General features: G+C 43.9%; 1 protein-coding gene across 1 annotated transcript in view; it reads right to left on the bottom strand.

Moving 5' to 3' along the window:
• Window positions 1–27,983, bottom strand: part of ABCC4 (ATP-binding cassette, sub-family C (CFTR/MRP), member 4) — a 271,694-nt gene that overhangs the window by 194,134 nt on the left and 49,577 nt on the right. Inside the window, exons 8-12 of the mRNA XM_006879571.1 lie at window positions 24,533–24,634; window positions 14,000–14,089; window positions 11,473–11,664; window positions 4,777–4,871; window positions 3,840–3,926 (exon numbers count right to left, since the gene is read on the bottom strand). Of these exons, the coding sequence (XP_006879633.1) occupies window positions 3,840–3,926; window positions 4,777–4,871; window positions 11,473–11,664; window positions 14,000–14,089; window positions 24,533–24,634 (566 nt within the window). The remainder of the gene's footprint in view (window positions 1–3,839; window positions 3,927–4,776; window positions 4,872–11,472; window positions 11,665–13,999; window positions 14,090–24,532; window positions 24,635–27,983) is intronic.

Genomic DNA, 27,983 nt, shown 5'->3' with positions numbered 1-27,983 from the left:
TCTTCTCCAACACTACAGCTCAAATGCATCAATTCTCCTTCTATCCTCCCTAGTCATTGTCCAGCTCTCTGACACACAGCATGTGATTGCAAAGACCATGACCTGGATCAGACGTACCTTTGTCTCCAGAGTGACACCACTGCTCCTCAGTACTTTGGAGAGGTCCCTAACAGGAGAATTTCCCATCCCAATTCTTCTTTTAATTTCCTGGCTGCTGGTGCCAAGAGTGTTGACTGTGTAGCCAAGCAAACTAAAGCTGTGAACAATTTCAATCTCTTCACCATCCATCCTGGTGCTGCCAATTGGTCCAGTGGTGAGAATCTTTGTCTTCTTGATATTGAGCCTCAATCCATATTGGAGGCTGCAGTCCTTGACACTCTGCAGCAAGCGCTTCAGGTTCTCCTCAGTTTCAGCAAGCAGGGTTGTGTCATCTGTATAATGCAGATTGTTGACGTATCTTCCTCCAATCCTGATGCCACACTTCTCCTCATATAGCCCAGCCTCCTAGATAATCTGTTTTGCATACAGGTTGAAAAGGTATGGAGAGGACACATTCCTGGCGCAGGCCCTTCCCAATTTTGAACCATGCAATTTTTCCTTGCTCTGTTTGGACAACTGCCGCTTGGTCCAAGTTTAGGTTTCTCATTAGCACAATTAAATGTTCTGGGATACCCAATCTTCTCAGAGTCAGCCACAATTTTTTATGACCCACAAAGTCAAACACCTTTGCATAATCAATGAAACACAGATAGACATTCCTCTGGTATTCTCTGCTTTCAGCCAAGATCAATCTAATATTAGCTACAATATCCCTAGTACCACAACCCCCTCTAAACCCAAACTGTAATTCCTCCTCAGCTGTAAGAGGAGCTCGCCAAGCTAAGTTGAATATGTACAGCAGCTCACCTGTACTTCTATGTATCACGTATTAAGCGATCCTGAGACTTCAGAAACCTTGGGTATGATGATCTCTTCCTGTGCTTTTCCCCCTGACAAATTCTGAAGGGATATATTCCTTAAAAACAGAAACAATCCCCAAATCTCCCTATTTCCCTAATCAGTAGAGTCAAAAGATGTATTACATTGGACAAGGGAGCTCTGGCGGCCTAGTGGTAAGGAGCTGTGCTGCAATCCCAAAGGCAGACGGCTCAAATCCACACGCTGCTCAAAGGGAGAAAGATGAACAATCTCCTCTCCTGTGATTAACTGCCTTTAAAAACCCACCAGAGGGTCAGCTATGGGTTAGTTCCAACTTGATGGCCCACTGTAACAGCAACAATGCATTGGAAAAGTCCACTGTCAAAGATCTCTCCAAATTACTGAGAAGCAATGATGTCAGTTTGAGGACTAAGGTGCGCCTGATTCAGGCCATAGCATCTCCAATCATTTGCTCTGCATCTGACAGTTGGACAATGAATAAGGATGGCAGGACAAAAATTGATGTCTATGATTTGTGGTGTTGGAGAAAGGCACTGAGTATCTCATGGATCTTAAAAAAAAAAACACCAAAACAATAAAACACTAACAACCAGATGTGTCTTGGGAAAAGTGCAGACAGAGTGCTACTCAGAAGTAAAGGTGGTGAGATTTCATCTCACACCTTTTTGGCATGTTGCTAGAAGTTATTCCCTGGAAAGGATACTCTGCTTGGAAAGGTGGGGAGGGTCAGTGAAAGAGAGGAAGACCGTCAATGAGATGGATTGACACAGTGACTGCAGTGATGGGATCAACTGTGTCAGAGATGCTGAGGACAGCACAGGAGAGGACACGATTCAGATCTATGGTTCATACAGTCGCTATGAGTCATGTTTAGATCAACAGTGCTTAACAGTAACAACTCATTAGGGGTCCTTAGTCTCTCCATGGTTAATACACACCCACTGTAAATGACAACACTTCTAGCAGTTATACTCGGTAAGAGCATCTATTTTGTATTTAGACGGGCCTTCTCATTGGCCCTAACAAAGTCAATTATACAGGTAGCTGTGGACAGACCAGAGGGTCTTTCTAGAAGGAGAAAGCTCCTTTTTTTAAATTTTTTATTTTATTTTACTATATTTTGTGTGTGTACTGTCAAATCGGGTCTGACTGGTACAGGAGGAGATTGCAGTGCAGCTTCTTGCCACTAGGCCACCAGAGCTCCCTGAGAAAGCTCTTAACACTTGAAAAGATCAGTCTAGATTGCTTCAGAAATGGAATCCAGTATTAAGTTGTAATATGCACACAAAAACTCTAGAATTACTCTACTTCAGTGGCTAAGGATGAGATACCACTTAAAAAAAATAATCAAATTGCAGAAACACAAAAGGAGTGTCAGTAGTTAAGCCAGATTCTAGGCAATCGGTTTCAAAGGCATGTTAGCCTTTATTTGTGGGTCTGGAGTAAGAACGCATGAAGCAGTGTTAAACCCTCAAAACCAGACTCTGATTTGGAAGCAGGAGCGGCATCCACTCCTGAAATAGCTTGCCTCCAGAAACCCTATAAACCTGGAGACTTAAGGACCGAAGTTATACAAGTGTCCAGGTCTTTCGTTTACAGAGTCACTATGAGTCACCTATGAACAATGGCATAGAGAGACCAGATGGCCTAGTGGACAGAAAGTGATGCTACCAAGCCAAAGGTGGGTGACTTTAATTCAAGGCCCTCAGGCCTGTTTTTAACTGTTTTCGGTCAAACTATCTTCTAGGTCGTACAGCCCCGGTGTGTCCACTTGCTGTACAGAGGTAACTCGTGGTTGCTGTGAAGCTGAACACTGTGACACTGCTGTGTCAAATGCAAGAATGGTTACCCATGGTGGACAGTGGTTGGTGGAGTTCCCTGATTAAAACAAGCTTGGAAGCAGGACTGGCATCCACTTCCGTAATAGCTTACCTCTGGAAACTCTATGAACTTGGAGAAAGGACAAAAGTTACAAGTGTCCATGTCTTCCGTTCATAGAGTCACTATAAGTCGCCTATGACTCAACAGAACTTAACAACAAATATTTTTAAATCTACACAGTAACACTGGAAGCAGGAGTGGCATCCACTTCCTAAACAACATGCCTCTGGAAACTCTATGAATTTTGATAAATGTTGATCGTTGGGGAGAGGCTTCAGGCCTTTTGTTCATAGGGTCGCTACAAGTCGTGCTCAACTTGATGGCAATCAACAACAACAACAACAACAACAACACAATAACAAGCACAACCCAGTAAGATCTTCCCATGGAAACTTCTGAGGTGCTCTGGAAATAAAAGATGAAGAGCTGACATCATGTAAGGGCCACCACATGATTCAAAATTGGAAATCACTTGCCTTTTCTTGGGGTCTGGGGAACCATACAAACTTTCTCAGTTGTTAACTACAAATAGAAGAGGGAAAACACCTGTAAAATGTGATACCAATTTCTTAACGATCTAAAGCATACATGTTACCCACTTAGAGCACAGTGACAGTATAGTTTCTATTTTCCTATCTTTACACATTTGTGTAAAAGTCTGTATAATGTATCTTCTGTGGCAGGAAAGGTGAAGAAGGAGGGAAGGGAGACATGGCAGGGAGGGATTTTGAGGATTTTCTGAAGCAAACGGGCTTTTCCTGAGTCTGCTTTGATGATTAGGGAGCTCTGGTGGTGTAATGGTAAGGAGCTGCACTGCCAACCCAAAGGCTCCAGGTTCAAATTCACCACCTGCTCTGAGAGAGAAAGATGGGCACTCTTCTCCCGTAGAATGTAAATCCTCAATTATCTGCTGGAGGGTCAGCTGTGAGTTGCTTCCAACTCGAAGGCACGTAACAACACTGAAACAAAGGCCACCGGTACTTGTGAAACAGAAATGACACAAACATGAACAAACTCACTGTTCAAACAAGTGCCTGCTCACTTCTGCATCGACGGCACTGAGAGGGTCGTCCAGGAGGTAGATGTCTGCATCCTGATACACCGCCCTGGAAAATGGACAGGTGTCAGAGAGGACAACGGAGCACCTTTCCAGGCCTGCGCCTGAGGAAGCTTGACAGGCCCCAGCCATTTGGAGGCTCATTCCGAAAGAGAACTTCGAGAACTCCAAGGTGAGGACTTTGGATAGCACCCAACACACAATAACCACCTTATAGACACCTGACACTATTATGTATAAGACAACATACATTTTTGTTTCTCCAATTTAATGTATATTTTTCAACTGCACAACTGCATATTTTTTAGGAACTTTTAAAACTGTGATTTAGGTGAAAGTTTCAGAACAAAATGGTTTGCCATTGGACAATTCATACATGTTTTGTTTCAGGACAATGACTGAACACCCCTACAATGTAACATCACATTACCACTTCATCCATGTGTATCCCATCTCCACACATCCCTTTCTATACCTTCTGACCCTGATTCCTGGGTAAATGCTACTCTTTTGCTCTTGATTGCCTGAGCTGCATACTACTCTCATAACACAGCAATTTTAGCAAGCTCATTTCTATTCAGGGTCTATCCAAAGTCATAAAGCCTTAAAGTGCAAAAGAACCTTACAAATAATGCCTAAAAATTCGGAAGAGCTTTTGTTAAGTGCTTACGCATACTTATCAATCAGAATGTCTTCTCTTCACGCTCCTCCAATGACACTAAAATAAAGCCCACAGGAACTGGCCTCAGAGTGATAGAACGTACGTATGTGCTCTCACAGATGCCTGAAGAGTTTGGAGTGGAGGGCTGGGCAGTGGGAACAGGGAGGCTGAGCTGCCCAAGAGAGAATGGGGGGTCTGTCCCACAGCTGGAACAGCTGGTCACTGAACTGCGAGTTACCTGGCCAAGTTGATACGTGCTTTCTGTCCTCCGCTCAGCGTGGCGCCACGATCTCCTATCACTGTGAGATCACCGTCCTCCAAAAGCTGTAAATCCTGTGTGAAGATAAGAGGAGGATAAAAAAAACCCTTGAAAATGTTGTCCTATTGTCATCCTAAACTGCTACCATTCATTTCTCAAGAAGAGACAGACATTTAATTAAGAGCAATGCATATACTTCATAGTCGATAAATGATAATCTTGAGCCATTCAAAAAACTTTTAGGGCTCTCTGTTCCATTTCAGTTACATTTATACCAATCTGTTATATAACTATTTAACAAATATATACTGGGCACCAACTATGTGTAAGGCATTGTAGAAGAAACAGTGAAAAACAGTGATTCAAACAGAGTTCCAAATGTTTCCATGGCAGGGAAACGACAATGTAAGAGGAAGCAAATGATTATGAATGAAAAGAGTGACAAGAGCCAAAGGGGAGGGGGAGACGGGGAAGCCAGCTTCAAGTCTGGGGAAAGACTGGAGTCCATCTTCTATAGGAAATCAGCTGGGATACAAGCACAGACCTGCGGGAGGCAGAGGGAGTCCAGACTACAGGGCACGTGTGTGCCCAGTGTACTCAACCAAGAGCACGGAAGCCAGCAGAGCTGGGGCAGAGCGCTGCAGACGAGAGCGGAGAAGACAAGACGAACCATGGCTGAAGCATATACGTGGGAGAGGATCAATTAGGAAATTTAGTGTTACCTGTATGTTGATACTTTTTAAAAAACAAGCTTATAGATGAGGCAGGAAGAATATGAGACACCAGGGGAAGATTTGTCAAGGCTTTATCCTCAGTGGAATAGGAAGGGGAACTGGGGAGCAATGACACCATCTAACTTGTTGTTATTATGTGTCATCAGGTCACTTACGACTCAAAGCAACCCTATGTACAACAGCTCTGAACCCTGCTCTATCCTGAGCTAACCTTATTGTCTCTGAAACACCTACCCTCATTACCCCAGTCACTGAATTAATCGATCTCATAGAGGGTCTTCCTCTCCTATGCTATCACGCCACCCTCCCCAGCATGATGTCCCTCTCCAAGGCCTGGTCACTCCTTGCAACATGTCCAAGGTATGTCAGAAAGAGTTTGAGAATCCTTGCCTCAAAGGAACAGCCAGGCTTCACCCTCTCCAGGACAAACTTGTTTGTTTTCCTAGCAGTCCATGGAATATTCAACACTCTTCTCCAGCACCACAGCTCAAAGGCATCAATTATCTTTCTATCATTGCTAGCTATTGTCCAGCTTTCTGATGTCATGTAACTTAGGTTCTTAAAAAAAATTTTAAAAATCACACTTTTCTAAGTCTTTCATCCCTCTCCCTCCACCCACCAAATTCTACAACTCTATGATGTTTCCCCCTCTGCACTCTCAGCCCCTCTACTTCCCTTCGTTGCCACCCCTCCAAACTTTTATCCACATTGTACTCAGTTATCCTTCTATTTTTACAATAATGACCTTGGGCAGTATTTGTCTTTATGAGACTGAGTTAGTTAGTTTACTCAGCATAATACACTCTAGCCTCTCCTATGTTACACAGTATTTTAGGAAACCGTTGCTCCTAAGTGTTACATAGTAGTCCATTGTAGTGGGCATGGAACAAGTGAGGTTAATTTTCTAAAACAGAGTGTATGGAAATGATCGTATGAAACACAATGTCAATGAAGGAATGCGAAAAACACAATGTACATGAAAGGAACACAAAAGACACAAATTTTGTATGTAAACTAATATGTTGCTGTTGTTATGTGCCATCAAGTTCCCTGAGACCTAAAGCTACTCTCCGTACAGCAGCTCTGAAGCCTGCCCTGTCCTGAGCCAGTCTTACTCATTTCAACACACCTAACCCCATTTCCCCAGTTACTATATCAATCCATCCCATCTGGAGTCTTCCTCTCCTGTGCCATCCTTCCCTGGGTGACCCTGATGGTATTAAAATATTGGTGACAGGTTGTAGCATCAAAGAAATGTTCCAGTTCACTGTAGTACAACACACTGACAAACAGGTGATCCTCAATGTTAATGAAACAGAATGTGAACAATGACAGCCGAGTAATAAGGAGGTGTGTGGTTCAAACCCAGTAAGTGTCCCTTGGCAGAAAGCTGACAATCTCCTCCTGTGTGATCTACCGTCTCTGAAAACCTGGCGGAGGGTCAGCCACATGTGGGTTCCACTTGGCAGCAATGAGAGTCAAGAGGGTGTCATGTTAAGAGGTGTCGTGGAGTCAATCAACGCCAAACGACAGGGGCCCTGCTTGGTGAAACCACTGCAGAGGGTTTTCCAGGCTGTACTCTGTATAGGAGGGAGTTCTGGTAGCACAGTCCATAATGTCTTACACTGCTAACCAGAAAGCTGCATGTTTCTGATGGTTCAAATCCACCCAGGGCACCATGGGAGAAAGATGGGACGTCTTGTGCCGTGAAGATTTACATTTTCAAAACCCTGACACTACGAGGCAGAATCAACCCAAGAGCAGGGGGCAACCTTTACAGCCACAAATGCCAGGCCTCTGCTCTCCCAGGGAACGGCTTTGAACTGCCAACTTTTTTTTGTTTACAGCTGAGCCCATAACCGTTACACCACAAGGGTCGCATGTAACACATGGCATTGTCACTAATATAACCAGAAGAAGAACTCTGCTCCTTTCTGGAGTCAAGAGACTATAAAAGAAACCTTTGTTTATTCGTGCAGGCACCCATTTAGAGAACGTACGAATCCATGGTATTGCCTAGAGTTCTTACAGAATGTTGTTTCTACTCCAATTAATAAGAAAGTAAACAGACAAACATCTACATTCCAGGCAGTTCCCTGCCTCTTGCAGCTATCATATCCCCACCTGTGAGCCAGGCTGTGTTAAACAAAACCCTAAGTGGCATTTTTAGCTCTAGTCAGAAAACCATCTGATCCAACACTGTCATTTACACAGGGCTCTCAGAGGGTCAGGCGGGTACCATGGGCATCCAAAATACCACCTCCTGGACCAGGACTCCCCTCCTCCTCTACCCTGAGCTTAACTCCCTGCTGAGGAAGGAATCCAGCAAAGGATACAGACTGCATCTCACTGGGTCAATCAACAAACAGGGTAACAGACAAGATTACGAGACATGAAACAGTAAACATAAACAGCTCCACCATCAAGAGCACTGGACAGTCCGGCCTAAGAAGGACTGAGTCACTCACTCTGCGGTCCATGTGCCCTGAGGGTGGCGATGTCAAGGAAAACAGTGTGCATCACTGGACGTCCCCACATCCCTTCCTTAGCTGGCTATTCAGCTTGGAAAGGTGGAGGGACAGAGAAAGAGAGGAAGACGTTCAAACAGATGAAATGACACAGTGACTGCAGCAATGGGCTCAGGTATGCCAGAGGTTGTGAGGACGGCACAGGATAGGACAGGGTTTGGATCTGTTGTTCACAGGGTCATGATGGTCGTACCTCAATTTGAAAGCACCTAACCACTACTCCTCTGTTAGCTTGGTCATTGAGACTTTCACACTAATGAAAAGAACGGTGGTTCAAATCTACCAGCAGCTCTGTAGGAGAAAAATATGGAAGCGCATTGCTATAAAGATTTAAACTTTAAAAACCCTGTAATAAAGTTCTACATCATTGCTAAGAGACAGAAAGGGTTGACAGCAGTGGGGTTTCGGTATTACTGTTTTACATCTGCATTCTTCTCTCTTTTCTCTATGGACTATGTAAATAAAAATCAAATTCATTTCTGCTAGTTTCATGTCATTTCTAAAAACACAATAGCTTTCATTGACAACACAGGAGAAAGAAAGAAAAATCCATTGAACCAGCAATTATTTTTGTCAACATCATTGTATGAAGTTGAGATACTTGATGATATTCCAACTACTGTCCAAGCAAAATGACTATTTCTTCACAGAGCTGGTTTGGCGCTTTCAAAGCCATGCCTTTTAAAGGCTGTCCTAGCATTTCCAAAAGTATAAAAGAACAGTAGGATGTCCAGACTGCATTGAACAGACCCTGTGGAGAGTCCTTTAACGCTTATTATTCTTGGATATTTTTTTTTATCCCAAAGAATGTAACACAGAGGACAGTGTGCTAGTCCCTGAAGTCACAAATAAATGCATTTACCTTTCCCTTACATTCTAAATTCTATTCTCCTATTAGGTATGTCCAAGTACAGGTTTCTCATCAGGATGGATGGTGAAGAGATTGAGATTGTTCACAGCTTTAGTTTACTTGGCTCCACAGTCAACACTCTTGGCACCAGCAGTCAGGAAATTAAAAGACATATTGCGATGGGAAAGTTTGTTGTTAGGGACCTCTCTAAAGTACTGAAGAACAATAGTGTCACTCTGGAAACTAAGGTGTGCCCGATAAAGGTTCATGGTTTTTGCAATCACTTGCTATGCATCAGAGAGCTAGACAATGACTAGGGAGGACAGAAGGAGAATCGATGCCTTTGAGCTGTGGTGTTGGAGAAGAGTATTGAATATACCATGGACTGCTAAGAAAACAAAGAGGTTCATCCTAGAGAGGCTTAAACCAGACTTCTCCTTGGAGGCAAGGATTTTGACATTTCGTCTGACATACTTTGGACATGTTGTAAGAAGGGAGAGGTCCTTGGAGAAGGATGTCATGCTTGGGAGGGTGGAGAGACAGCGCAGGAAAGGAAGACCCTCTATGAGGCAGCTTGATTCAGTGACTGGGGTAATCGGGATGGGTGTGTCAGAGGCAGTGCAATTGGCACAGGATAGAGCACGGTTTGGGGCTGTTGTACACAGGGTCGCTATGAGTTGCAGGGGACTCGATGGCACACAACAACATTAGGTATGTTGAGGTAGCTCTGTGGGTGGTCTGGAATGAGCTGGGCTGCTAACCTTTAACCCGCAGGCTAATTCCTCGGCCTCTCTTAGCTGCTCTGAGAAAGAAAGATGAGCAGTCTGCTCCAGTGTAATTCCTAACCTCCGAAAACTCACTGGAGGGTCAATCATGCATTGTTTCTGATTCCATGGCAATGAGCTTGAGCTTGAGTGTTAGGTGTGTTGAGGGTGTCTCAGCAGATTAAGAAATGAGCCATTAATCCACAGGTAAGTGCTGAAGTCCACCAGCCAGGGACTCCACAGGAGAAAGAAGGGTAGTTTGCTCCCAGGGAGACTCACAGTCTTGGAAAATCAATGAAATCACTCTCTGTTCCAAAGCAACTTTCCTTAAGAGTTAGGACTTGAAAAGATGATATAATATGTATAAAGCAATAGTCACTGTTTTACAACTCGGAGCTCCAACAAGCACTATCCACAATGGGAAACCATCATGGTGTTTGATGCCCCAATGACACAAGGTTCAGCATCACAGCAAACCCAGGTTACTCCATACAGCACACTGACGTAGAGTGATGTACAAAGTGGAAGAGTGTTCCTCCAGATATAACAGCACTAGTCTCATTTAGCAGTGGTTAAGTGTTGTCGAGTCGAATATGACTGAGAGTAAGCTCTGCACACAAGATCTGAACTCTTCTATAATTAACATAATTTCTGTACATTTAGAGAGTTTGTAGTGTTTCCAGAGGCATCTAGTTTAAGAAGTGGATGCCACTCCTGCTTCCCAACATGAAACAATCTGCAAGCTCATCCAAACATTGTACATAATGGTAACCATTGTGGTTGCTGACATGACTATGACACAGTGTTCAGCATCACAGCAACTCCCAGTTGTTCAGTACAGCAAATGGACAACTGATTACTGTGTCTTTTAAAGAATATTCATTCTAAAATTAACAAATTTGTCCCAAGGGCCCATGGCCCTCAGCCCTGAGGGATTTAAAGCCATACCCTCTAGTGGGTCTCCACCCTTGATGAAAGGCTCCAGGGCCACCTGCTTTGGGGGGGGGGGTAAGGGGGAGAGCACTAACAAACATCAAACACAACCCCAAAATCTTCCCTTACGTGAACGTCATCAAGACAAGCCCGCCATCGAGATGCTAGCTAGCAGACAATTTCCTAGACTGGAGACTCCAAGGCCCCAGGCCCCCGTGATGACATAGTGCTTTATGTCAACAAGTTTTCTTTTACTGAGTATCAAACCATGTCACGGTAACTTGGATCTTAATAAAAGGGAAACGAGTTTGTACAGAAAAAAAAAGTGCCTAAACTCTTCAAATCAAACAACAGTAGCGTATGATTACTACAGAATATGTGTCTTAAGCATTGAGCATTTTCAGGAACTATCACTAGGGGATCTAGTTGACAGCAACAACTCAAAAGATAGAAAACCTAGAGGCAGTGAGTTTCCGGGGGAGTTCTAATCTGAGGAAGAAGGGTGAACACCATTCCACACCTTGAAGAAGACTGTCAGGGTCACCAAAGCAGGCCTGCAGAAAACGACGGACTGGTGTCTATTTTGAGGAATACAATTCCAACAACAATAAAGTAGGGCATGATTTTTAAAAATAATGAGCTCAATTTCCCAATTTAAAACCAGAAAAGCATTCTGTGATCATTCCTGTCACAGCAAGATCAAAAGAGCATTGTATGAGCGTGTTAACCCAGAAGACTAGCTTCAACTACTTAAGTAACATTCACAGTAAATAAAACACAAAAGTTTTCACACTCCATTCAGTAGCCTACCATGAGATTTGAGGAGGATTTGAAAAGGATTTGAAATTCGCAGGTCAGGAACTCACCTTTTTCAAGGCACACGCTTTGATGACTTTTTCGTATCGCTCCTTCTCGTATTTCTTCCCAAACAGAATATTGCTCCTCACGGTTCCTGAAAACACCCAGGGCTGCTGGGAAACGTAGGCGATGCTGCCCTGCACGCTGACCAGCCCATGGCTGGGGGACAGCTCTCCCAGGACAGCACTTAACAGGGAAGACTGCAAACAGACGGGAACAAGTCACCACTCAGCGTCAGACACTGTCAACAGGCCGGGCCACCACAACCCGGCCTTCTCCCAGCCCTGCGGCTGGAGACACGTTATCATCCTTTCATGGGAAGCAGGAAGAGTTACAGCACTGGAAACCACAGTAAGAAGTGGGGGAAAGCACGGTGGGTCAGTGTAAACCAGCACTTTATAATAAAAAGAAACCGAGCCGAGCAGAAAGTCCTGCTGTTGAGAGCTGTCGAGTCAAAGCTGACTCAACCAGACGCCATGAGCAGGGATCGAACCCCCGGCTCTGCGTCCTCCTCAGTCCGTCCTGTGTCCAGTCTCGTATTCACCGCATCATTCATCTCACCAGTGTCCTTCTCTCCTACACTGACCTTCCACCTTTCCAGGGACAATGTCCTTTTCTAAGATGTGAGAGATAAGGGCTCACCATCTTCACTGCTGCTTCTTCTTCTTTTTTTTTAATTTCAGGTAAATTTTATTTTGCTTGGAATTGAAACATACACACTCATTCTTTCAAAACGATGCGTTGATATTAGAGATTTTTAGTACAGAAATGCACTACACGTTACTAATAATTTGGAGGAGTATTGCCTGCTTGCTTCTCCTCGCTACTCAATAATAAATACAATACTACACACTTCTTACACAGACTGTTCCTACTGTTGTTGTGGACCCTAGAGTCGGAACTGACCCACAGCTGAGCCTCAGGTGGGTTTTCAGAGGCAGTTAATTGCATGGGAAGAGACTGCCCATACGTCTCCTGTGCAGCAGCTAGTGGCCTCGAACTACATGCTTTTGGGATTGCAGCACGGCTTCTTGCCACTAGGCCACCAGAGCTCCCCCAAACAGATTGGTTTGGGATTTTTTGTTCTTTTTTCCTTTTTTTTTAAATTCAACACTCCTCACTAATAGCACAATTCAGAAGTATCTACCTCAATCTCCCCTAAATCAAATCCTACATTATACAAGGAATAATTAAGAATGTTTGCAGAGACATACTAGGCCATACTTCGTCCACTGATCTATAAATTATCCCTGCATTCAAACACAATGTTAGACAAAAGTACTTGCTCCCTGAAGTTATGTATAAATAATACATTCAGAGCACTAGGAAAGACTTATTTAAGGGCAACCTTGAGTAAGTCAGATTGTAGGGAAAACCTCTGCCAGGGTCTCTTGAATTGTTAAAGAACAAGTATATCAGTTTGCCTTTCTACGCAATCTAAATTTGGACAATAAATAATGAAGAACAAATAAGAGTGGACGACTCTGAATGTTGTAAAGAGACTGTACTATGGACAGCCAGAAGAATAAAATCTGGCTGGAAGTACAACTAGGGTGAGCCTTACAGGGAAGGATGGGGAAACTTCTCACATACTGCGAGCAGATTCTGACAGGGCTAATCCTTGAAAAGGGACATCAAACTGGGCATTGGGAAAGAAGCAGCGAAAGAGAGGAAGACCCCCTACGAGGTGGACTGACACCAACAACAGGCTTCAAGGTGCCCTCGATGGTGTGGACGGCGCGGGATGAGCAAGGCTCACTTCCGCTGCTGTCAGGGTCACTGTGAGTTCTCGCTGACTGGAGACACCACGACACTTAACAACAACAACAACATAACCCATGATCTGGAAGAGCAAAAATCCAGCATGAAGGAAAGAAATACTGTCCCATCACACATTCTACATTCCAACTTGTGTGTTTTGTTGGTTTAGAATGTATGAGACTAAGTGTTCTTACATACACGCCCACTGAATCTTGTACAACAAACACACAGGATGTGTCTGCACATGCCTCTCAAAGCTTTAGGCACATTGATCTGAAATGATCTGTGTACCTGTCTCCCTCCTGGGATCTGCTAGAGGCCAACGGCATCTTGCTTGTACTTGGGTCTTCCAGCTCCAAATGGGAGCTGACAGGAATTAAGTAAGTGACATGGGGACAGGTTTTCAGAAGAGCCCTCACACCCTCCAGACGTCCTGTCCTGAGCCTCTAACGTCAACTCTGACAAAAAAGACGTCCCAGTTTAACATCTTCCTTCCATGAAAGCAGCTCCCTTCACAAAGGTGTCAAACTCACAGACAAGGGTTTCCCAGCAGGGCAGCCTGGAGCATCAACAAGGGAAATAGAATATGCATTGCCCAGACGGATACAGTCATGTAATCGAGCTGAAAAAGTAACAATTAATAGAAACTCCTTTGAGAAATGCTGTTCAAGACACAGTGAATTCAGAACTGTGACAAACTCAGCTTTGGGCTCAAACCAGAAACTTTAACAAGGGATGTGACTGAGCATCAAACTGCCAGGTGGTCTAACTCACCTTTCCTGCTCCCACAGGTCCAACCACTGTCAACAATTCTTGGGGTCTGACGGTGAAGGACATGTCTTGCAGGGTGGGACTTTCTGAAGCCTGCAAAGAAAAGATCACAAAAAGACGTCCATTTCAAAACAGTGACATAAGTCATTTCAATAATAGAGAAAATAAGACAATAATTACCAATACATAAGCACAATTAGGGAGCTCTGGTGACTCAGTGGTAAGGCATGGTGCTGCCAATCCAAAGGTGCATGGTTCAAATCCACCGGCTGCTCAACAGGAGAAAGATGGGCCTCTTCTGTAACTGAGTCCAAGAAAAGGCTGGAGGGTCAGCTGCGGGTCAGTCCTGACCCAACAGTAAACAACCACACCACCAAAAACAAACATAATTCGAATCCTTTTCCACGCGATTTTAAGCAATCTTCTTCTGGAGTCTGTTAACCCAGTGTAATTTCTTTGTGGAGTTTGACACACTGGTCAAGGAAATTCCATCCTTGTACAAGATTCTCACAGACACACTATTCTAGAAACTCACAAAATTTAAGTATAACAAATAAATCTTCTTGAAAGGAAAACTTTCTGGGACCCACTAAGTTTCTCCAGTAACATTCATTTGGTTTTTTTAAAAAAGAAAAAAAATTATTATTTTTGTGTTTACCATCAAATCAGATCCGACTGGTACAGGAGGAGATTGTCCCTCCTTCTCCAGCAGAGCATCTGGTGGATTCAAACTGCATGCCTCTGGAACTGCAGTGTGGCGTTCTTACAATGACTATTCTGTGGTCAATGCAACATTGGCTTCTGTCTAGTTTCATCACTTCCACAAGGTGGCAGCATGGGAACACAGTACGCCCAGACACAGAGTCATAAACAATTTGAACTCTCCACATATCTCTGCATTTTCCCTTGATCAAGATTCTGTCTCATATCGCTCAACAGATTAAACAGTCACCCTAGGCAAATGAACGGCGATGGAGGGCACTACGTAATGACAGCCCTCACATAACCATATAGATAGGATAAACTAGGTATACTGCATTGAAACAGATGAGGGAGAAAATTGTTTAAAAGGTATGTATGATTAGGTATTATTGTCATGACAGGAGTCCAGAAAGAAGGCTGCAAAGTGGAGTGGACCTGCGGGGAGGGACTGCATAACAATGAGAGAATTTTTCTTTTACTTTTCAAAAAGAAGACCAAACTGGAGGGGTGGGGTGGGCAGGGAGAAAAGTGCAACAATGAATGAATGGAAATCCAAAGTCTCTGTAAATTTTCATTAAAATTTAATAATAGTAATAATAATAATAATAATAAAACTTAAGGAAATTAAAAAAAATCAATCATACTGTTAACGTGGAGGGTCTCAGGTTTGCACCTCCATGTAGCCGGAACCACTTATCCTGGACAGGTAAGGACACCAGAGTAGCTGTGCTGTCTATTTTAAGAGAAAGGCACCCAGGCAATCCAATACAAAGGGGACAGACGGCTAAAGCATGTACTGTGCTGGCCAAAACCCCATTCCCGAATGAATCATCTAAACAGACTCAAGGAAAGGTGCAGACTCTAAGGTTCTCAGGGAACTTGAGGGTCTTTCCCAAATAAGGCTTTTCCATACAAACCAAAGATCAGGAATATACTCACTACTGTTAATGAGAAAAAGAAATAAAAAGTGTTTCCTAAGTTTCTCCAGTCACTAGTCTTTTAACAGATGAACTAACTCCCATACAGAACTTTCAAACACTGCAAAATCTGTGAGGAGCCCTGGTGGTACAAGTCTTCAGGGAGCCGCAATGCTGCCCCCCACACAGCACCTCTCTGGGAATTCGGAGGCACCAGAGGTAGAAAGACAGACAGTGAGAACCTCCTCCTGTGTGATTTACAGCCCCTGAAAACCAGGAGGAAGGCCAGCTACGAGTCGGTCCCACTTGGTGACAATGAGTGTGATATTAGGAGAATTAAAAAGGAGAGGGGAACAGCATCCTAGTTACCAAATATAATATTTTTCTAAATCTAAATATCAAAGCTCTCAGAACATTGTGATTGTTGAAAAAGAAGGGGGAAATTGCAATGTGCAGTTTCGAATGGCCTTTATTATCATCTGTAACTGTATTAACAGGTGCACTCTAAGTTAGCTGTGGAGCACAACACTTTATTTTTCTGAGTCTTGGCCATATTTGCCTCCTGCTTGAGAAACTGACCAAATTTGAGCCCCAAGGCTTTTTCTACAAGAGCTGATGTTATTTGCTTTTGGGTGTCACTGAGCCAAGTGTAACTCATAGCGACTCTACGAACAAGATCTGAACCCTGTCCTACGCTCTACAATCCTCAAAATCTCTGCCATCTCAAGCCCATTGCTGCAGTCGCTGTGCCAATCCACCTGGCTGAGGGTTTTCTCTCCATTGCCATCCCTCCACCTTTCCAAGCATGATGTCCCTCTCCAAGGCAGCCTCTCTGAGCAACATGCCTAAAGCATGTGAGGCGAAGCTTTATCATCTTTGTCTGTAAGCAGCAATTTGGCTGCACCTTCCGTAACACGTCTGTCTGTTCTTTTAAGAGTCCATGGAATATTCAGTCCTCTTCTCCAACACCACACTTCATCAATTCTTCTTCTGTCATCCTTATTCAGTGTCCAGCTCTCGGCAGCATTATCAAGTGACTAAAAAGAACATGGCCTGGGTCAGACACACCTTAGTCTCTAAACTGACCTCATTACTCCTCAGTAATTTGGAGCAGTTCCTGTCTACACACTTTCCCAGTGCAATATGTCTCCTGATCTCCTAACTGCTGGTGCCAAGTGTATAGACTGTGGATCCAAGTAAGCTGGAGTCACTGACAGTTTCAATCTCTTCTCCACCTATAATATGTTGTCTATCATCCGTGGAGAGAATTTTCGTCTTCTTGATGCTGAAATGCAACCCATATTGAAGGCGGCAGTGTTTGATCCTCTATAGTAAGACTTCAAGTTCTCACGTTCAACAAGCAACACTGTCATCTGGCACTAGGGCTCCATCAAACGTATAGTGGCAAAATCACTCTTCATATGTCAAAGAAAAATTATCTCAACTGAAACAGGCCCTGCCAACTGCCGCCTTCCGAAGAGGATTCTGGGAACAGGTATCACAGCAGTGTCCCCGCCCACTGCTCAGCAAAGCTTCGTTGTAGGACCACCATGTGCGGGACACAGGGAAGAGATGTGGTGGAGCAAACCCAATGACAACCTAGCTACAGGACGTGGCTGCCGAGTTAAAATCTGAAATGTAGGGGAGCTCTGGTGGCCTAGTGGCAAGAAGTTACAACTACAATCCCAGAGGTGCGTGGTTCGAATCCACCAGATGCTCTGCCGGGGAAGGAGGGACAATCTCCTCCTCTACCAGTCAGATCTGATTTGACGGTACACGCACACAAAAAATAAAAAAAAAAATTAAAAAAAAAATAAAATCTGAAATGTCCTAATATACGCTCCCCAGCCTCTCTCCACATCACATGTGAGGGGCAAAAACATCTGGGAGCTCTGGTGGCCTAGTGGCAGAAGTTACAACTACAATCCCAGAGGTGCGTGGTTCGAATCCACCAGATGCTCTGCCGGGGAAGGAGGGACAATCTCCTCCTCTACCAGTCAGATCTGATTTGACGGTACACGCACACAAAAATAATAAAATAAAATTAAAAAAATTAAAAAAAAAACAAACATCTGAAAGATTTCACGTTAAAGAGAAGAAATGAACATCTGGATAATCGTCAAAATAAATTTCCTCCAGAAATAATAAAAGTTGACTATAAAATAGTTGTTATTATTTTTAATTACAATTATCTAGGCCTAAAAGTTATCACAATTATATAAACTATCAAGGAGCCCTGGAGTTAAGTGTTGAGCTGGTAACTGAAAGATCAGAGGTTCAAACCTACCAGCTGCTTTCTGGAAAGAAAGCTGTGTCACGCTGCTTCTGTCATGATTACAGCCTAGGAAACTCTGCAGATCATCACAGTGAAGGGCCAGTAAAGTGGCTAGGAAGTGGGAATGACATGGCAACACACAACACAGAAACAATCAGTAAGGAGGGAGGGTTTCAAGGTGAAAACATTTTTCCACTCTTCCCTACATGCGCAATGCTGACAGACTGCTTCAGCATTGTTTTTTTTTTAGTAAGCTAGTAATTCTGTTTACTTTTTTAAAAAATTAAGCTCCACAATCAACACTCTCGGCATCAGCAATCAGGAAGTCAAAAAACAAATTGCAATGGGAAAATCGGGTGTCAGGGATCTCTCCAAAGCACTGAGAAACAACAATGACGTCAGTCTAGAGACTAAGGTGCGCCTGATCCAGGCCTTTGTCTTCACAATAACTTGCTATGCATCAGAGACCTGGACACAACCAAGGATGGCAGAAGAATGATGTCTTTGAGCTGTGGTGCTGGAGGAGAGTCTTGAAAATACCATGGACTGCCAAGAAAACAAACAAGTCCAACTTGGAGAGGTTAAACCAAGTTTCTCCTTGGAGGCTAAGATTTTGAAGCTTTATCCCACATACTTTGGGCATGGCCAGAAGAGACTGGTCCTTGGAGAAGGGCATCATGCTTGGAAGGGTGGAGGGACAGTGCAGGCGAGAAAGACTCAGAAGAGATGGACTGACAGGGCCAATGGGATTTGATATGTCAGAGTTGGTGACACTGGCTCAGGACAGGGCAGGCTTCAGAGCTATTGTACACAGGGTCGCTATGAGTCACAGGTGGCTGTATGGCACATAACAACAACAACAACAAATACTCCCCACCAGCTGCACAGGGAAGGATGGGTATTCTCCCCGTGCAATATACAGCCTCTTAAAACTGTTTAGAGAGTCAGTTATGTGTTGGTTCTGACTTGATGGTAAACCACAACTGTGCTTTTATAAAATGAATAGAAAACCATTTGCTGTCAGCCTTCCTCGCAGTTTCCCGTTAGGACATGATGAACGGGTTCTTATCTCCCCACCAGCAGACCTGAGGTTGTGCGCACTGCCTGAATGTCGCCAAAAGAGGGCAGCATTCAACAGCTCAGGAGTGTGGTCCCTGCCAGTCACCCCGTTCTGCAGACCAGGGGCACACACAGGGACAAACCCCCAGCCCTACAGGCTTGACAAGACTCTACTCCCTGCCAGAAACTGCTCTTGGCCCTGGGGACCTAAGAAAGAAAAATAAAAAGACAAAATTCCTTGCCCAAACGAAGATTAAAGGCTCCCAAAGAGGCCATGTGTTTCAAGAGTAGTTAAATGAGACCAAGTCCATTTATTTTCTAAACAAGATGTAGGTTGTTGTTATGTGCCATCAAGTCGCTTGCGATTCATAGCGGCCCTATGTACAACAAACAACCCTGAACCCTGCTCTATCCTGTGCCAGTCACACTGCCTCTGACAAACCCATTCCGATTATCCCAGTCACTGAATCAATCCACCTCATAGACGGTCTTCCCTGCCTGAGAAAATACAACCTTCTCCAAAACACCCACCTAATTATCCAGAGGAATTCTGCTCGTTTAGTGGTTAATGAGCTTTGTTACCAATTCGAAGTCACAAAGTTCAAATCCACCAGCTGCTGGGAGAAAGATAGGCAATCTCCTCCCATAATATTTGCAGCCTCTGAAAACACGCTGGAGAGCCAAGCTATGAGTCTATTCTGACTGAACAGTACATGATAACAAGTCTCAGGATGACAGCGGCATCAGCTGAGGAATCCAGAGCAGCTGAAGACGTCTAATCTCCCTACATGTCCTGCCACCTATTATGCCCACCCTGTTTCGACTACAACCCATGTGCCCTTACCAAGACCCAGCTTTACACTGGTCACCTCTGGAGCTGGGAGCTGCCCGAGTATCCCTCCTAGAAGATGTGGACTGTGCCACGCCCAGCCAACAATCAGCCCCTGGATCAGTGGGAGCACCTCCTGATTTGGGGACCTTCTCCCTTACTGGACACTTCCCACTCATTCCATGGTCACCTATGGCCTCACGTGAACAAGTCACATCAGCAGTGACTGTCTTCCCCATCCCCGAGACTGGCAACCATGCCCTATGTAGCCAGATACACGAGCCGAGGCTCTTCTAAAGCCAGCAGAAACTCTGCCCCAAGCTAGGTGCCCTACCTCTTAACACGCCCTCAACACACCCTGCACCAGAGGCAGGACCACCATGTGCTGGCTCACGTCCTGGGGCTTCAGTTAGACGAACAGAAAATCTGACATAACAGAGCACCCCAATGCTAGTCTTCTGCTGGGCTGGCAGATATGTTGTCTCTGGTCAGACCATTCGTACCTTATCTCCTATAATACCCATGCCTGCTTTAAGATACTTACCTGTATGCTTGTTTTATATTTTGGTCTTACAGATACACCACTTACTTTTAAGTTTGCTACAATAAGGAGGTGAACACATGTTGCTCTGATGCTGTTTACTAATGTTATGGTTTGTATACATTTATGCTTCCTTGTTTATAACAACAGCTGTTATGCATGCAGCACTTGTCTGTCAGTATGTTTTACCTGATGGAATGACAGGTTGCTATTATGCCGGAAATTACACCACAAAGATTTCAAATACCAGCAGGGTAATGCATGGTGGACGGGTTTCAAGGGAGCTTCCAGAGAAAGGGAGATTTGCCATAAACATCTGAAATAGTTGGTTGTTGTTATGTGCCGTCGAGTCGCTTGCAACTCATAGCGACCCTATGTACAAGAGCCCTAAATCCTGCTCTGTCCTTTGCCAATCGCACTATCTCTGACACTCCCATCCTGATTACCCCAGTCACTGAATTAATCCACCCCAAAGAGGGCCTTCCCCTCCTGCGCTGTCCCTCCACCCTCCCCAGCATTATGTCCCTCTCCAAGGACTGGTCTCTTCTCACAATATGTCCAAAGTATGTTAGACGGAGCCTCAGAATCCTTGCCTCCAAAGAGCCACCCGGTTTAACCCTTTCCAGGACAAACCTGTTTGTCTTCCTAGCAGTCCATGGTATTCTCAATACTCTTCTCCAGCACCACAGCTCAAAGCCATCAATTCTCCTTCTATCCTCCTTGGTCATTGTCCAACTCTCTGATGCATAACAAGTGATTGCAAAGACCATGGCCTGTATCAGATGCACCTTAGTCGCCAGAGAGACACCAGCAGATCACTAAAAACTCTGTGAGTAACAGTGAAGCATAGAAAGGTACAGCAACAAAAATAGAGCCTCACAGATAGGAAACCATTAAAAAAGGAAGAGAAACAGATCAAAACAGCCCTTAATAACTAGAAAATAGAATGTACAAAGTATGAATCTATGAAAATTGGAAGCTGGGGGGGGAGGGAAGGCTGGGCAGGGAGAAAAGTGCAACAATGAATGAATGTAAAATCTCTGTAAATGTTCACTAAAATTAATAAAATAAAATTTAAAAAAAATAAAAGAGAAATTTGGAAGTTGTCAAAATAAAATGGAACCCAGAAGGAACAGTATCTTAGGAATTAGCGAAGATGGACTGGTATTAGCCACTTGGACTCAGACAACCACGTGATCTATTATGATGGTAACAACAAACTGGGGGAAATGGCATTGTAGTCATAGTTCAGAAGATCCAGCCTCAACACAATGCTGTAAAAGGATGCTCCCCATATACACACAACCATTAATACAACTGTTACTCAAGTAAACGCATCAAAGATAAAGAAATGAAGACTTGCACCAACTTCTGCAGCCTGAAAGTGACTGAACATGATAATAACTAGTGACTAGATTGCGAAGTCGGAAACAGACAAGGATTAGGAGTTGGCTGTGGTGACAGGAATGAGGCTAGAGACCAAATGCTAGAATTCGGTACAAGTAATGATGTCGTCATTGCAAATATCTTCTTTTAAAAAAAAACCACAACATATAAACTGAACTGTGGGAGAAAGAGATGACTTGAAACTCCCTGGATAGAAACTGCTCAGGTGGAGGGCCTGGCCTCACACCACTCAGCCTCTCCTTAGACAAGGAAGGACAGCAGAGGACCACTCAGCCTCTCCTTAGATAAGGGAGGACAGCAGAGGACCACTCAGCTACTCCTTAGACAAGGGAGGACAGCAGAGCTTGGAAGAGGGGACAGTAAGTCGAAATTCCCACAGGGCTGCAGCACAGACCAGGGACTTTAGGAAAGGCAATTTCCCCTGAAAGGACTTTCAAGAGAGAGACTGGATTACTCCACAGCTTGAATATTTTAAGCTGTCAACTCCTCAATAGCCATAAAGATAAGAAGTACCAAAAATTTATGCAGACACAATAGGAATAGCCAAACACTTATTAAGAAAAACTTCACATAATGTCAAGAAAGCTGCAAGCAGCTTCAAACACTGTAATAAAACAAACCAAGCCTGCTCCAAAAAAAACAGAGAACACTGCAGACCCAGGGAACATCCCAGAGTCAAGGAGGCAGAAGATATATGTTGATAGGGAAGTGTTCAAACAGCTATCAAAAAAGTACAGATGATGGAAGAAACAATGTTGCTGTGTACCATCAAGTCAGAACCAAGCGCACAGCTGACCCTCCAGTGGGTTTTCAGAGGCAGTTAATCGCACAAGAGGAGACTGTCCATCCTTCTCCCACGGAGCAGCTGCTAGATTAGAACCAGGTGCTTTTGGGACTGCAGTGCAGCTTCTTGCCACTAGGCCACCCACAAATAAAGGAAATATCCTAGAGGTAGGAACTAGAAGAAATATATTGATAGAGTTATTTGAACAGCTATAGAAGAAGATGCAAATGATGGAAAAATAATGGAAGCCATTAAGAAAGCAAATACTCCAGGGACAGGGAGACAAAAGAAATATATTGATGAGGAGGAATTCACACAACTACGCAAGAAAATGCAAAAGATGGAACAAAGAGTTTAAACTAATCAGGTGGTCGACCTGATGGTTCACATGGCCTCCAAAGAATAAGAGCCCCTTGGACCACCAGCCCCAGCAACAGCACTCGAAGAGAGAGAGAGACCCTCAGCTGCTGGGGAGTCCTTGTCCCAACCTGATCCTCCCACACACTGAGACTCTCACATCCTTGACAGTTTCCACCCAGTACTCCTGAGAAAGGGGAGGGGCTTGGGGAGCCCACCTTGTCATGTGCCATCAATAAAGTACACTGTACTCAGAAAAGAAGAAAAAAAAATCACAAGATGGTACAGCCAACACAGCACTGGAAATAACAGAAATGTATGAAAATGCAATACAGAATATTGAGATGAAAATGGCAGAAGTGTCCAGCATGCTGGAGGGACAAAATAATAGAACAGAAGAGATGGAGCAGAGAGTCAGTGAACTGGAAGACAAGAACCTCAATGGAAACATAGCAGAAGAAAAATCAAAGATGAGACAGAGAATGAAGAAAACATTAGAATCATGTGAGAACAGCACATGTACGACTGGAATTCCCGAACATGAGGGGAACTGGTAAATCATTGAGAAAACTGTAGAAGAGGTTGTTTGTCTCTGTGTACCATCAAGTCAGAAATGATCGATAGTTGACCCTCCGGTGGGTTTTCAGAAGCAGTTAATGGCACATCCTTCTCCCTGGAGCAGCTGGTGGCCCTGAACCGCGTTCCTTCATGACTGCAGCACAGCTTCTTGCCACTGCGTCAGAGCTACTTCCAAGGTATTACAAAGAACGAGGAAATCCACATTGAAGAGGCTCAGCAAACCTATCATGGTCAAATTCTCCAAAATAAAAGGTAAGGATTCTATACTAAAGTATTCTACACTAAAAGCAGCATGAGAAAAACAAAGAGTCACCTACAAAGGAAAAGCAATTAGATTATAAGTTCTGATTTCTCAGCAGAAACCACGCGAGCAAGAAGACAATGGGATGGCACGTACAGAAAGTGAAAGATGGGCTGAGGCTGCAAGTTTGTCAAGTGTCTGAAAAGTGGCCCTGTTTTATCAGGTTGCCCAAAATAAAAAATGAGCATTAAAAAATGCATGCTGTCCTACCTGTTCTACCAGCCTGCCACACAGATCCTTGGAAACTGATGGCATTCACTTTGCCACTTGGATGCCCCTGGCTGCCACACCAAAGAGAGTAGTGCAATCCATAGGGATTACAATAGGGCGGCTCCAATCCCACCCAGGAAAATGCAAATCCAGGGCCTATCCTTATACACAATGAGATGATCTGCTAAGATTACGGTAAAAGCGTGCACCATTCTCCAAAACCTCTCACCTGTAACACTTAATAACTGGATTATTCACTAATCCATTCAACCAACCCTTTCAATGCTCTGTCACTGGTCTGCCCAGTCCCAGCATTGTAAACACCTAAGCTGATATGCACCAACTTCAAAAATAAGTTACCACTTTTCAGGTTCTGTGAAAACTAGAGAAAGAGCAACTTGTGAAGCACCTTATGCAGACTTCCTATCTAGTAACTGAAATCTTTATTTCCGATTTTGAGAGCTTTGACAGCATAACATTCATTAAGTTGCAAATCACACTTCACAACGTGTACACTGCATCGATGTGCGAAGCTCTCCACGAGCCATATGGCCGTGTAGTGGAAGATTTGTTACCTTATCCCAAAAGGCAGTTAAATCTTGTACGTTCACGATGGTTTTACCATCTGGCGGCAGCTGAATGTTGCGCTGAGATATCTCATCCAGTAAGAGAAAGTTCTAAGGGGAAAAGGGAAAGAAAGATTGCTTAAATTGCTGAAATAGAAGCACAAACATTAACGTTTTCCTAAAACCTGCAACATAAAAAATGTTACACATTTGCTTTCTTTTTACCACACGTCTTGGTCCTCATCAGAGTATTATTCATACACATAAATACAAAGTGTCTATGTTATACCGATGTATCTTTAAAACTCACCGCCATAAAGTTGATTCTCACTTCCAACTAACCTCTAGCAGATTCCTGAGGCTGTAAACCTTCACAAATTTCCCCCATAAAGTTGTTGATGGATTCAAACCCCATATGGTCACATGGTTAACAGTGTAAGGTGCTACGAACTATACCAGAGATCTTCGTGTGTGTGTGTGCATTCATGTAAGTATATATATATAGTCGTATGTAGACTGATATGCATAGGACACTCTGGTGGCCTAGTGGTAAGGAGCCACATGGCAAAGCCAAAGGCAAGTGGTTCAAATCCACCCGATGCTCTGTGGGAGAAAGATGGGCAGTCTCCTCTCATGCAATGTATTGTCTCTGAAAACCCACTGCAGGGTCAAGTATTAGTGGATTCCTACTCAAAAGTACACAATATACCTTTACAACAATATACATATATCCATAAGAGGCACAAACGACGTGCATCACACCTAGACCACACATATCACAGGTAAACCACATCACATACATCACATGTAAGTCACACACATCACACACACTAACCACATACAGCACAAGTAAAGCACACACACCACACATAAACCACACACATCACACGTAATGCATCTACAGACATAGACATACACACGAAGGTTAACAGCCACGAGACAACTGTGTGTCTCTTGCAAAGACAAGGCTGGTTTCTGCTTAAAGAAAAGGCAGTGTTGCCAAGTTTATACACATTTAGAACCTGAGAATGCTGTTGCCTTTTTAATACAGACAATATACACCCCAGAGTAGCTAGGAAGTTAGTGAGCAGAGATTCACTGAATCTCCACCACGAGCCAAGGTCTGTGCTAGATGCCTGGATGCAGACCCTGCACAGGCCTTCAGAACAGTAGCTGGCACTCTTGAGCTGTCAACAGGAGGCTAACAGCAAAGAAGACCTCAAATGAAATCCCGCCCTCTCTGCCCAGCCAAAAGGGCAGAGTGCCCTTTGGGTTAGCACCTAGGTTCACTCTGATTTTTCTCTTCTATGTGACCATTGTTGCTTTTGTTAGGTGCCTTCGAGCTGTAGACAACTCATAGTGACCCTATGAACAAAAGACCTGAGCACTGTTCATAGAGTTTCTGGAGGCAAGCCATGTCAGAAGTGGATGCCACTCCTGCTTCCAAGCTTGTTTTAGTCGGGAAGCTCCACCCAACACTGTCCACCCTGGGTAACCTTTTCTCGTATCTGACACATCAGTGTCACGGTGTTCAGCAGCACAGCAACCACGAGTTACCTCTGTACTGCAATGCACAGACCAGTGCTATACCACTTGGAAGAATGTTTGACAAAAAAACAATTTAAACCAGGCCTGAACAACGCAGATTGTTTGCCAAAATGTGGCAGCAAGCAGCCTGTTGTGACTATGAACATTCATCATGATACTGGGTCAATGGGACAGTAAGTGTTAAGTCACAATTATTTAGCTTAGCTAGACAGTAAGGTTCCCTCTGCAAGTCTACCAAAATATATCATGAATGATCAATGTCATCATTCTTAAAAAAAAAATCCTTATTGAGTTTCTGTATCTTAAAAAAAAATATTTTCTAGTCATCTTTCCTAGGAGGTAAGGAGCTGTGTGTGTAAGACAGATGGTTCAAATTCACCAGCTGCTCCATGTGAGAGAGACAGGCATCATCTCCTGTACAATTTGTCGGCTCTGAAAACCCACTGGAGGGTCAGCTATGCATTAGTCCTGACTCAACTCCAATAAGGTTTTGTGGGATGTTTTGGTTTTTGTTTCCTCACAATCACTAGTCTTTTTATCCTTAAGAAGCCTAGTCCAGAGTTGTGGTGCTGCCCCCAAGGCCATGCATCTCTGGTGGTTCAAATCCACCAGAGGCTCCACGAGAGAATCATGAGCCATCTCTCCCCAGGCCACGGGAATCAGTGAAGGTCAGCTGAGCCTTGGTTCCCACAGCCTGGCACAGTGCACGGTGGCTTGGTTTTGTTTTAAGTCTTTTTGCCCCTAGAGACTGCCCTCTCTTCCTGTACAAGAGTCCTGCCTTCCATTCCTGCTATTTTCCACAGTCTCTCACTGCCCTCTCCTAGCTAATCCTTGCGTGGGTTTGGAGAGCTGTGAATTGCACAAGGAGACATTACTCATCTTTCAGTCAGCAATTATTTAGCAAACACTGTAAGACTCTAATGGGAAAAAATTCCCCAGAACCCCAGAAACCACTACTGGCAGCAGGATCCCCAGTTTCATTCTTTTCAGCCCAGAACAATTATCTGGTTCAGCAGGTAGGAGTCAGGACACTCATCTCAAATTTTGTCAAGACTGAGGAATGTTCAGCTCAACTGAGGGTAACTGAAAGCAAGGACTTGCATTCAATAGACAACCCTCCCTCCAACCAGTTTTATTTTAAACTCAAACTCATTGCCAGCCTGACTGAAAACTGATGTTGGATCATTCATTATTAATAGGGTTTTTAAGACCTTTTACTTTAGAAGTCAATGACGAATCCAGCTGCTTTGTCTGTCTTTTTCTGGAAGACCCTCTGAAACCTATCCACCCTAGGTGACCCTGCTGGTCTTTGAAACACTAGTGGTACAGCTTCCAGCATCAAAGGAACATGCAAATCACTCTAGCACAGCAAACTGACAGATAAGTGCTGTATGTTACAAGCAAACTATGAACAAAGACACGCAACCTATAAAATAAGACAAAAGTCAACCCTCCAATATAGCAAAGTGACACGTGGATGCAACACTCGTCACAGCAAACTATATAGCAAGCAAGCACATAAATATCACCAAACAAACAAGCAAGCTATGGGAAATGGAAATGAACTATTTGGTCTGGGACAGCTTATCTGCCGGCCCACTGGAAGACAATGAAGACCCTAAGAATAACAGAAGAATACTGTTAGCATAGTAATGGAAGTGAGACCCTATGATTAGAAGGCACGCAAAACATGAGGAGAAACACCTGTCAACACCCATTCATAACTGGAATGTGGACTGTATAAAGAACCAATCTAGGAAACTTGTGAATTGTCGAAAATTAAATGGAACACATAAAGATAGACCCAAGGCATTAGTGAGCGGAGACAGACTGGCACTGACCGACCACTTTACATCAGACAGCACATGATCTATTGTGCCTGAAATGATAAACTGAAGAATGGCATTGCATT

Source organism: Elephantulus edwardii, unplaced genomic scaffold (assembly GCF_000299155.1).
Source record: "Elephantulus edwardii isolate Elephantulus edwardi_28Jun2011 unplaced genomic scaffold, EleEdw1.0 scaffold00004, whole genome shotgun sequence".
In the NCBI taxonomy this organism is placed as follows: Eukaryota; Metazoa; Chordata; class Mammalia; order Macroscelidea; family Macroscelididae; genus Elephantulus; species Elephantulus edwardii.
Note: the sequence above shows the minus strand (reverse complement) of the source record. Positions and strands in the feature narration are given on the sequence as shown.